A 12,039-nucleotide genomic window follows, 5' to 3' on the forward strand; every position below is an offset into this window, starting at 1 on the left:
TTTTTTCCACTATTGTAGTAATGGACCAGAACTATAACAACCTATTAAAAAGGAAGCAGTATGTCACTAACTTTTTTTTAAATTTAATACGGTCAAAGACCAGCAAAAGAATAATACAACACAATTCATAAGTTATCTTCCTATAACTTATAATATTATTGAAAACTACACAATTTTAAAATTTTATAACATGTAACATATAACATATAATATATAACATGGTTGCTGTAAAAACAGAACCTCTATGGTATGTCACTAACTTTTCATCCTTGCTGATTAAAATTTGGCAGTGCTGATTTATTTTGGTTGAGGCAAACTCTTTACACAAAGACCCAGGAGACAAATTGATCACCTTCATGGGCAGTCAAGACAAGCCTTGTTAATGATGCCATCCAGTGGAAAGCATTTGCTTGGGTACACAATAACTTGGGTTAAATTGCTGTGCTCTCTGTGTCTTTATTCCAACATGAATATGTTTTATTCTATTTGCGGGTGAACTTGCAGGCAAATGTCTTCCCACAACCATTCTTTACCCATTCTGACTTCACAATTATCTAGGATACTCCTCCTGGATACACAGAGTGTCTTCGATCTCTTCATGGGCTGTGATTAGTGAAAAGAAGAGCATCCATTTTGACATTTCTCAAGTTCCTGCTCTGAGTGAGTATTGGCTTTGCATGTCAGGACTTCTAGCTGCAGTACGATTTGTCAAAGCTCCCTTGACTTGCAACTCTTCCCAGCCATCCCTTTTGCTCTTAGGTTTTCTTTTCAGAGTGTGCTTCTACTATCCAACTCCTCCCCATCTGAAGGAGGCAAACTTAGAGAAATGATTTGCACAAGGTGAAACAGGCATCATTCTCTGAGGTTGGCTGATTCTGCCACACCTCTCCATTGGGGATGGTTGAATCCACTAATGATGCACAGAGATGCCAGTACAGTGGTGCCTCGCTTAACGAATGCCCTGCTTAACGAAATTTCCGCTTAACGAAAGGATTTTTCGAGCGGAGGTTGCCTCGCTAGACGAATTCGTTTTACGAAAACTTTGTCTAGTGAATCGCGGTTTCCCATAGGAATGCATTGAAATTCAATTAATGCGTTCCTTTGGGCAAAAATTTTTTCAAAACAATTCAATGCATTCCTATGGGATTCGCTAGACGAATTTTTTGTTATAAGAAAAGACCCGTGGAACGAATTAAATTCGTCTAGCGAGGCACCACTGTATTAGTTGCCCCCACCTGAGGCTGCTTGGAAGGAGGCAAGACCAGAGTAGTAACTCATCTAAGCAACATAATGGGCAGCCTCCTCTCTGGTTGGTTGGCTTATACAGCTTCACAGGAGGCTTCAATTTATTTTACTGTATTTCTTATGTCACACTAGCATGTCCCGACACAGTGTTTGGGAGCTGCTGCTTTTCTCCCTGCTTCATTCAGGTGCTTGATGCACGATGAGACCTCTTAATGCTATTATCAAACTATTACATTTGCTCTGGGTGCAACAGATCCTTGGGTACATGTGTGAGAATGTTGCTTTGTGCAGTTTTGGTGCTATCTTCTCCTGTTCTTGCCCTTTTCTCTCCAACAGATTGTAGACGGGCAGGATGTGGCACGAAGCTCGAAAGCATGAGCGCAAGCTCCGGGGGATGATGGTTGATTACAAGAAGCGAGCTGAGCGCCGGAGAGAGTATTATGAAAAGATAGTGAGTGTCTCCCTCTTTTGCTCAGGGTCTTGTGAAAGAACAATGTTAAACAACAATTGATGAACTCCTTTCATATTGTATCACAGTGTGGTATGGTGGCCTGACAGCCATGGGCAGAAAGTCTCTACAGAGTAATAATAATAATAATAATAATAATAATAATAATAATAATAATAATATATTATTTATACTCCGCCCATCTGGCTGGGTTTCCCCAGCCACTTTGGGCGGCTTCCAACCGAATATTAAAACAGTACAGCATTAAACATTAAAAACTTCCCTAAACAGAGGGTGGTGAATACAGCACATGATATCATGGGCTGTCCCTTGAGTCCGCTAGATGACATCGCAAGGGATCGCTGCCTTAGGAGAGCGAGAAAAATTCTCAGGCATGACTCACACCCCGGCCATCACCTCTTTAATCTTCTACCCTCGGGCAGGAGATATAGAAGTATAATCAGCCGTACCAACAGGCTAAAAAATAGTTTCTATCCGTGGGCTGTTAGGCTGTTGAACGGAAAATAACATAGCGAAAATGACTTGCAAGGTGGTGTGTTGTTCGATAAGAGATTGAGTGTTTGGGGGGGGGAGGCTCGTTTAATTTCATTGTACACAGGTTGTACAATGACAATAAAGGTATTATTATTATTTGCTCTGCTCATGACTACCCAGAGGCGTAGGAAGGTCAGGTGGTACCCGGTGCAGAAAATTTCTTGTCAACCCCCCCCCCCCATTGATTGGGTTTTTTTGCCTGCAAAAATGGTTTTACATTATTTCATATTTTCTTACAAAGGAATGTGGATTCTGAGCCTCTAATAACAAGTAGGCGACTATGGACAGATACTTAAATCTACAGGATGGATTGTGTTTTGCCTTGTGTTATTTTAGTTATTGTTGTTGTTGTTTAGTTGTTTAGTCGTGTCCGACTCTTCGTGACCCCATGGACCAGAGCACGCCAGGCACTCCTGTCTTCCACTGCTTCCCGCAGTTTGGTCAAACTCATGTTTGTAGCTTCAAGAACACTGTCCGGCCATCTCGTCCTCTGTCGTCCCCTTCTCCTTGTGCCCTCCATCTTTCCCAACATCAGGGTCTTTTCCAGGGAGTCTTCTCTTCTCATGAGTATTGTAGCCTCAGCTTCAGGATCTGTCCTTCCAGTGAGCACTCGGGGCTGATTTCCTTCAGATATTTATTGTTTATTTATTTAATAAATTTTTGAAATAAAACCTGCAAAGTGGTTTACCAAAACCAAAAAACCAAAAAAAAACCCCACAGCAGTAAAATCAAGAAAAATTAACAATCCTACTTTAAAATATACAAAAGCTAAAATGTTAAGATTAAAATTACTTCAACTTCCTAAGCATCTAGGTATGCTTGCCTAAAGAAGAATGTTTTTAGCAGGTGCATGAAAAGAGTCTAGCAAAGGCACATGCTTTGTTGAAATTTCAGCCTTTACGACATAGGAAAACGACCAAGCAAACAGCTATTTTCGTGGAGGAGGGTCAAGATATTAACTGATATGCATGAAATTTCATATGTACCGTGTTTCCCCCTTTTTAAGGCGTAGTCATAAAATAAGCCATAGCAGCATTTCTAAGCATTTGAGAAATATAAACCGTACCCCGAAAATAAGCCATAGTGATAGGCGCTGTGCGGAAGAGATCACTGAGCTCCCCGAGTCAGCAGCAGCAACGCCGGCCGCAGCAGTGTTTGCTGAGTCCTTTCTTGCTTTTGGGACTTGGTTACTGTGTTGGCTTGGGATGGTGTGTGTGCAATTGCTGTTGCTGCTTCGTGTTTTTCAGCTGGATTCTCTGGGTTCTAAGCACTTTCCCCCGTTTGTTTGTGAAGCAGCACTCGGCTGCAGCCCCTGCCTCTCCCGACGGCTGCATGAATGCGAGGCTGGATTTGATCGCTATCTCCTTTTCCATTTCTTTTGTCTTTGAGCACCCGGCCCCGCCCCCTCTCCCCTTCGTGGAATGAAGAACGGAGTTTTAGCAGCATTTCCTCATTATAAAAAAAAGGTCAGGAACTTTTACTTTAACCTCAAAAATGGGATATTTCCTCTCTCTAAAAACAACTCTGACCTGAACACCAATATAACGGGGGTAGATCACCTCCAGTTTATAAATCCGCAAGTAGATCGCAGTCTCCTAGAAGTTGGGCTCTATACTTTGGCTGATTGCAAGCCTTTGCATCTTTAAAAAACAAAAACCATGCGCTTCTCAGTCTTAATTTTCCTTTAATTCATCCCCCTATACCCTCCTCCAACCATTGCCTCCTTCCATTCCTTACCCCCCTCCCTCTCTCCCCACTTCCCTCACTCCTGTGCGATCTCATTTAGTCATATACTTGCTTTTTCTGTTGTGTTGTCTATTTTATATTTAATATTATTACCCTTTATGATGTTATTTTTCCCCTTGCGATAATTATTTATTTTTTATCTTTAACTAACTTTCCTTTCCATATTTTTCCATATATAACTCAACACTTTCCCATTCCTTCTTAACTCTTTGGATAGAGTGCCCCCCCATTATTGTTGTTAATTTTACAATTCCTGGATTTTTTATGGAACCGAACAGCTCGGGTGCTTCAGAATGTGCCTTCTGTTGCTACAGGGCTATGGGGCTTCACTATTTGACCCCCCCCCCAGGTTGGGATTTTTAAAGTAGTTCTGTGGGTCCCAGGGCACAGAATCACCCCCGATCCTTTCCTTTGTCTAAACAGACCTCTTCCCCCCTGACTTTGGAAGGCTGTGCTTCAAGGGTGATACCAGGGGTTTTTTAAGACCTGCGCCTCTTAAGGATTGTTACAGTCCATAACTTCCATTGCTTTCTACAGGGTTGGGGGTTTAAAGCACTGCCACCCCCACCCCACCCTGCAGGCGCTCGGAACTGGCAGCGCCAACAACGCGCCCAGCAATGTGCAGAAGAGAGCACCGAGCATCCTGAGCCAGTGGGTCCCAGTTGTACCAGCACTTTTTTTAAAAAAAAAAGACACCCCCTGAAAATAAGCCACTGTGTGTTTTTTTGAGGGAAAAAAGTTATAAGACGGTGTCTTAAAAAAGGGGAAACACGGTAGCTATATAATCCCTAGTGTAGTAAGATAAGACCTTTGGAGCAGGCATTTTTTTTTAAAAAAGTTTTTTATGAACCGCCCTAGTAGGGCAGTAATTGTTCCTTGATAATTTGTCACCCCTCTCCATGATGGCACCTGGGGCGAACCACCCCCCACCCCCCTTTCCTACGCCCCTGTGACTACCCTCCATTTTTGTCCAGTGTTCCCAATGAGGGAGTTTTCTCTGTCACGCTCCTTTCTTGAGAGCCAGTGTGGTGTAGTGGTTAAGAGCGGTAGACTCGTAATCTGGGAAGCCGGGTTCGCGTCTTCACTCCTCCTCCACATGCAGCTGCTGGGTGACCTTGGGCTAGTCACACTTCTATGAAGTCTCTCAGCCCCACCCACCTCACAGGGTGTCTGTTGTGGGGGAGGAGGGGAAAGGAGAATGTTAGCCGCTTTGAGACTCCTTCGGGTAGTGATAAAGCGGGATATCAAATCCAAACTCTTCTTCTTCTTCTTTCCTCATTCTTGAGAAAGGGAAAGGGAAATCATGGGGATCAAGTAGCTCTTGAATGGCACCATCTGACTTCTTCTTAAGATGTGACTCTTAAGAATTCTGCCTCTAAGAATTTCTGCTTAGAGCATATGCAGAGGTCACAGGTTGAGTCTCTGCCGTCTCCTGGAAGGATTGTGAAAGTCTTCATCTAAAGCCCTGCAAAGGAGAGGTGAGGAGCCTCTGGCCCTCCATTTAGGAAACATCTGAAGGCGTATAGGGAAGCTTTTTAAGGTTTCATGTTTTACTGTGTTTTATATATGCTGGAAGCCACCCAGAGTGGCTGGGGCAACCTAGTCAGGTGGGTGGGGGCACAAATAAATAATACTAAAATAATGATGATGATGTCACCATAACTGTAACTCCCATCAGCCCCAGCAAGCATGACAAATGGGCAAGGATGATGGGAGTTGTAGTTTTAAAGCCACTTCCCATAAGCATAGACAATACTGTGCCAAGATGAAGCTGCGGTCTGCTTAGGAATATGACAGCTTGTTGTGTTGTGCTTCTCTTCCAGAAAAAGGATCCCGCCCAGTTCCTCCAGGTCCATGGCCGTGCATGCAAAGTTCACTTAGATTCTGCTGTGGCTCTTGCAGCTGAAAGCCCTGTGAATATGTGAGTAGCTTCCAGCTCTCTGCTGGCAATGTGGAAGTTTGTCTACTGAAAACGAGTGGGGAGGCTGCCCTTGTCATGTGATTCCTCCCCGAGGGTATTTTGGAAGGACTTCTAACCCCCTTCCCTTGACATCTTGCCCCTTGCAGGATGCCATGGCAGGGGGATACCAACAACATGATTGATCGGTTTGATGTGCGAGCTCACCTGGACTACATCCCTATGTATACTCCTCCACTGCTAAACCCAATGTAAGGCGTTCATTTGCTTTTTTTATTATTCTGAGATGCACTGCCTGTTGCTTTGGGTCCCTTGATTTGTTTGCACAATGAAATGGTTAATTGGAAGCTGAAAACGAAGAAAAGAGGAGCCTGGATAATTAGGCTTGATTCCTGACTTTATCATCCAGAAGGGGCAAGCAAGCGTTAAACGAAATAGCGGGATCTCTTTTGTCGGGTAGGTTAAAGCCAGAGTTGTCCAGAATCTTTGCACAGTTGGGCTATTAATATACTGCACAGTTTGAGGCAACAGAGCATTGCAGGTATCCAAGAATTTGAGGATTTCCTCTCTTGTATCATTGCTATACTACGTCCGAAGAGGAGGGTGGGCTGGTATTTTGCTATGCAAGGACCCATTTGGCACTTGAAATGCCCGCGGGTCTTCTCCAAGATTATGTTAGCATAAATCCTATGCAAGGAAAGAAAGCTGCATGTGACTGATTGTTTACTTTATAAGACTGCTGTACTTTCCCACACACAGGAGACACTGTAACCTGACTCCTGTCATGTGATGTTCTTTGTTCTGTCTATACTTTCACTTCTGATTGAATGAGAGTGATGGGGGTCCCCAAACTACGGCCCCCGGGCCGGATGTGGCCCAATCGGCCTTCCAATCCGGCCCGCGACGACTCCCGCCGCCCGCTGCCGCCGCCCGCTCTCACGGCGCGCGGCGCAGCGACGATCTAAAAAATCGGCAAAAAATCGCCGAAAATCCTTTGTGCGCATGCGTATGGGCCTCTCCCGACCCGGAAGAGGTCATTTCTGGTGCACTTCCGGGTCGGGGGAGGCCCATACGCATGCGCACAAGCGATTTTTGGCGATTTTTTCCCGCCCGTGTGCGTGTGCGCATGCGCACGGGCGCGCACTCCCCCGCCCTCCGGCCCGCTGCGCGCGCACTCCCCTGCCCTCCGGCCCACCGCGCGGTCGGCGCGGCGGGCACCGGCCCGCCGCGCAGAAAGTCTGGGGACCCCTGGCGTATACACTTAACCATCGCTCCCTAATAAACGTAGTTAAAAAGCTACGATTGTTTGCTATCTTCTTTACCGAAGCCAGTGGCAAGAGAAATAATATAGGGCTTTACACCCCAATATTCTAACAGATTATGCTCCCATATAATGCAAATGAACATAAAATTATACAGGCTAATGGGTATTCTCTCTCACTGTACCAATTTTTAACCTTTTTTTGTTTTTTTTTTAAATGGTTGAAAAGATTGAGGTTTCATTATTAAAGTAAAATGCCCTGGTTGTCTTCATATCTAAGTGATGCAAAAATGTGTGCAGGGATTTCCCTCAGAAACAGCTAAGCAAATGAATGGTTACATGCAGACCTGTATGTTTTTGCTTATGCCTTCATTGAACATTTTTTCATCCTTTTAACAGTTGGTTTTGTAAGCTAGGGTCCAAAGAGCCATGCAATTAATCCTGTGATGCTAAAAGGGTCCCCTTTGACTTCTTTGAAAGTGGGGGTGAGGGCCCTTGCTCAGTGGTAGACCATATACTTCACATGTGGGCTAGAAATGTGTCATTTAAAAAGGGACAAAGATTATGTCAAATTCTAAGTGCACAGCCAGCAAGCAGTTTTCAGCAATGGGTTAGGCACCGTAACTCAGATTTGTTCCCTCCCCACAAATTGTTGTCATAATATTTAGCATTCTAATCCCTCTTCCTAAGCCTCTTCCTCTTTCTTCTCCAGTACCCCAGAACAGGAATCTGATGAGAGGAAATGCAACTACGAAAGGTATAGAGGTTTGGTGCAGAACGACTTCGCTGGCAGTAAGTTCCCTTTGACTTTCTTTCTACTGCTGTATAGGGCAGATGTCAGGAAAGAGTAGAGCTGCTGTCCTTAACATTCTAGCTCAGGTGGCAGTTGCTGCTACTGTTTGCCAAGAAGGCTGATAAGTTACACCCTAGATTATTTTGTAGGCTAGTAACCAGGAAGTACAACTGATCTGATGACCTTCTCTTACATGTCTTAAGCGGGCGAGATTGAGGGAGGGCTGTGGTATGTCAGATCTATGACATACTTTAGAGTCCCTGTGATCAGGATATTGCTGCCTCTCCCTCATCCCCTGGCTTAAAGTCCCTCAATGACAAGATAAGACAGTACTGCCTCCTGCAAATGCTGCGAGGAGTGGCCTCTTCAGCTGGTGGAGGCAATAACTCTAGATGCCAAAAACTCTTCAGTACTCAGTCCAATTCAGGGATGGGGGACCAGCCACCTGAAGCAACCCCCCTCCCCCATAAACTGCCTCTCTTGTGCACGGCAAATTTGTGAAGACGCTCAAACCAGCTTGCCTGAGAGAGATGCAAACATAGGTGTGTTTGCAGATAGGAACAAATTCTTGCTTGGTGCAAGCTGAGAATGGAAGGAGTACTGTTGTCACTCTTTGGTTCCTAGCTCCTTTCTGCTGATACCATCAATTTCTTTTTTTAAAAAAAATAACCTCACTGTCTCCAATCCCTGGCTGCCTCTTGTGTCTCCACCCTAGGGGTGTGGTTTCTTCCTTGAGTGACAGGGGAAGAGAACACTGGAGTTCTGGAGGCAGGCTGAGGAGAAGCATTGCTTGACCAGTTTGGGGAGGCTGGTGGCAGTTCCTCTCCACAAACACATCTGGTTGTCTTTTGGCTACCTGCTGTCTGAAACAGGTCTCTCCAGCTACCCTTTCTAGGCGTGTCAGGATTGGAGGGGAGGGGGAGTCAGCAGATGGGGGTGGAGGAACAGAGCTATGCTGCCCTCTCAGGCAATCTGCCTTGCACTAGACCTATGGAATTTCTGGTCTGCTTCATCTCCATCTCCTCCTCTCTCTTTTTCCCAGTCTCAGAGGAGCAGTGTCTGTATCAGATCTACATTGATGAGCTGTACGGAGGACTCCAGAAGCCCAATGAGGACGAAAAGAAGAAGTGAGTGTATTGGGAACGGCAGGCAAAGGGTTGAGTTGAAGCTCGACCGAGTTCAGTCATGGAGGCAGAGCTCATGATCTGGAGCCTTTTGTATGTTTGAGCTGGTTCCTTTCTCCTACCCAGAGGATTGGGGACAGGTTGAATGTGTATGGAACAGGGGTGATGAACTTTTTCAACTCAAGGGCCGCATGCAGAGGACACATGCTAGTGGTGGGCGGGGTCAGGGAAAAAGTGGGTGGAGCAACAAATGTAGAATTTACCTTTGTACCATAGGCTTGTTTTGGGGCACCCCTACTCATACCTCTCTCTCTGCCCTCCATTAGGACAAGAGGCATGAGCAGAGTTCAAGGACACAATCAATCCTGGAAAAACAATTGAAGGGCAAAGCAGGCCAGTGAGGGTTGTAGCTTGAGGAGAGATCCAAGGGCCAGATAAGACATGAAGGGCCACATTTCACCCCCGGGCCGGAGGTTTCCCCCTCCTGGTTTGGAATATGACTAGGGCCTTTGTTTTACTCAAAAACCTTATGAAGCAGTTCCTTGCTGGAAGAAATCCTCAAAAAAAATTTGTATTTCAGTGGCAATGCAAATGTATATTTTTATATTTAGCAGGCCCAGGTATTCCTTTCCCCCTCCTACTTTTGCGTCTTTGAAAGGTTGAAAATAGGCGTTTGCCTTGATGACAGGGGAAGCTTTAGAATCCCAGCGCAGGTGTCTGTGCTGCATACTCCATCCAGCGTGTACTTAATGGGAGGGGTCTGACCAACTAGGTTAGCAGAGAAGAAGGCATCTATTGGCTACACGTATGAAGACAGCACGGTGGCTGAGCTTGAGAACCTGTCTGAGAAAAAAACAGAGGAGGAAGACTCGGAAGAAGACAGCAACACAGATGAGGATGAAGTTATCCCTGATATTGGTATGTCTCCAAGGCCTTCTGGCATTTGGGACTGGGCTTTTAGAAAGTCGGGGATCTGGCTGAGATCCATTGTCCTCTCCCAGTATCCCCAGTCTGCTTCCTACCTTATGATGTGCTGAATATGATGCATGCTTCCATCCCTAATCCATGTGCAGTAGGTGGTGTTCTGTGGGAGACGGGGACCTGATATTCTTTCCCAAGAGCTATCTGCTGCCGCATGCATTTCCCCCCACAGCCACACCACCCTCAGCCACTTTTCCGAGGGTTCTCCTGCCACTGAGGATGCAATCCTACGCATACTCCCCTGGAAGTAAATTCCATTGAACTTAGTAGGGTTTGCTTCCGAGTAGACAGGTAGATTTGATGACACAGAATCAGTATATGGTGTTGGATTTGATAGCTTTAAAATAACTAAAATGGTATTACATTCGTTAGCTGCTTCATGCGCAAAAAAAGAGGCTCAGGGCGACTTTAACAAGGTAAAAATACAAATGGGTAAAATTTAATGCAATTAAAAACCCACAGCGCAAAATATCTAAAATGCTCATCTGATAGCATAAAGGGGACAAGTTGTACCCACCCCTCTAAAAGATGAGGCCTGTTTAGTTGCCATAGACCTAAGGGAAGGAAAAGTTCTTAGCCTGGTGCCTGAAAACTGATAATGAAGGCACCAGGTGTGTTTCCATAGGGACTGGACAAATCAGTAGAAGAGAAGTCTTACAGAGAATGTTATCCCTAGTTAAATGGAGGTCCCTTGTGTTGCTTGCAGATGTTGAAGTTGATGTAGATGAGCTGAACCAGGAGCAAGTGGCCGACCTGAACAAGCAGGCAACCACCTATGGGATGGCGGAGGGAGACTTTGTCCGGTAAGATGCCTGTGTTGTTGGGGCTCCTGAGCTTCTCCTCTGCATCAGCCAGGCATTTCTATGGTGTTGGGCTGGTAGAGTGGCTGATGCATCACCTAGGTTACTCGGGAGCTTGCATGGTACCCAGCCTCTTATTTTTAAACACCATGGGTGACAAGGAGTTGCCTGCAGGAGGGGTAGAGTATTGCATCCTTCCTCTGTGGCCAGCATGGAAATGCAGCAAGTTGATTTAGGAAGGTCTGGAGCTCTCTCTCTCTCCTCTACAGGAGACTGGTAAAACTCTTTGTAGGCCAGTGACTTCATGGGTTTATTTGCAAGGCGGCTGGGTAGTGTCCTGGAGCTGAGAAAAGGTGCTGAAAAGGGGACCCAACATAATTTAAGGGGTAGACCACCTTCCCTAAGACAGAAGCTTATAAAATTACGAAAGGTTTAGAGAGTGGATATGTAAGCTCACCATCACCATGTCCTTCACTTATAATAGATATTGGGGTCAGCCAAGGAGCTCTGGCAATTTGTTCAGGGCAGAGGAGAAGAATTTCTTCTTCTGTGAAGGCATACGTAACCTGCAGAATGTGCACCTTCTGGCTGTGCTGAATAGCCACTGACTTGGATAGCCAGTGCTGCAGATTATAGCTCTCATCCGCTCTAACCAGCCTAGCCAATGGGAGTGGTGGTTCAGAACTACCACACTGGTTACTGCTTGCCAAAGGGATTAGGCAGATTTCTTAAGGAGAGGTCTGTGAATGGCTATTGCCCATGACAGGTAAATGAAACCTTCATATATAGAGACAGTCTGCTTCTGAATACCAGTTGCTGGGGAACAACCCAGGGAAGGAGGGCTGTCACCTTTTCAAGTGGTCTAGGTTCTACTTGAAAGAGTTGCCACCCTTAAAAGAGGCTGTTGCCTTCTCTCTGGCTGGTTGCTGCTGTTGGACTTCAACCTGGTGCCCTCCCCATGTTTTGGGCTACACCTTCCACCAGACCCAGCCAGCCATGGCTGATGGCCAGGAAAGGTGGCAGTTGTAATCTTAAAACATTTGGATTGGGGAAGCTGACCTAGCTGAGCCTAAGATGTGACCCTGTAGGGCCATTTTCATGGGGTAAAAATGCTGTGCTGCAGAAAGCAAGCAAGCAAACATCTTTCAGAACTTGCCCCCCTCTTTCT

General features: G+C 45.6%; 1 protein-coding gene across 3 annotated transcripts in view; it reads left to right on the forward strand.

Moving 5' to 3' along the window:
- The window catches only part of CLASRP (CLK4 associating serine/arginine rich protein), a 29,143-nt gene that overhangs the window by 3,730 nt on the left and 13,374 nt on the right, over positions 1–12,039 (forward strand). For all 3 annotated transcript variants that reach the window (XR_004692761.2, XM_035118384.2, XM_060275583.1), the window contains exons 2-9: positions 559–660; positions 1,582–1,696; positions 5,818–5,915; positions 6,062–6,163; positions 7,886–7,965; positions 9,009–9,093; positions 9,863–10,008; positions 10,778–10,874. Coding sequence is in view for 2 of the 3 variants with exons in the window: in XM_035118384.2 (XP_034974275.2) it covers positions 1,598–1,696; positions 5,818–5,915; positions 6,062–6,163; positions 7,886–7,965; positions 9,009–9,093; positions 9,863–10,008; positions 10,778–10,874 (707 nt within the window). In the remaining variant the exon portion in view is untranslated. The remainder of the gene's footprint in view (positions 1–558; positions 661–1,581; positions 1,697–5,817; positions 5,916–6,061; positions 6,164–7,885; positions 7,966–9,008; positions 9,094–9,862; positions 10,009–10,777; positions 10,875–12,039) is intronic.

The sequence above is a fragment of the Zootoca vivipara genome, chromosome 6 (genome assembly GCF_963506605.1).
Source record: "Zootoca vivipara chromosome 6, rZooViv1.1, whole genome shotgun sequence".
NCBI lineage: Eukaryota > Metazoa > Chordata > Lepidosauria > Squamata > Lacertidae > Zootoca > Zootoca vivipara.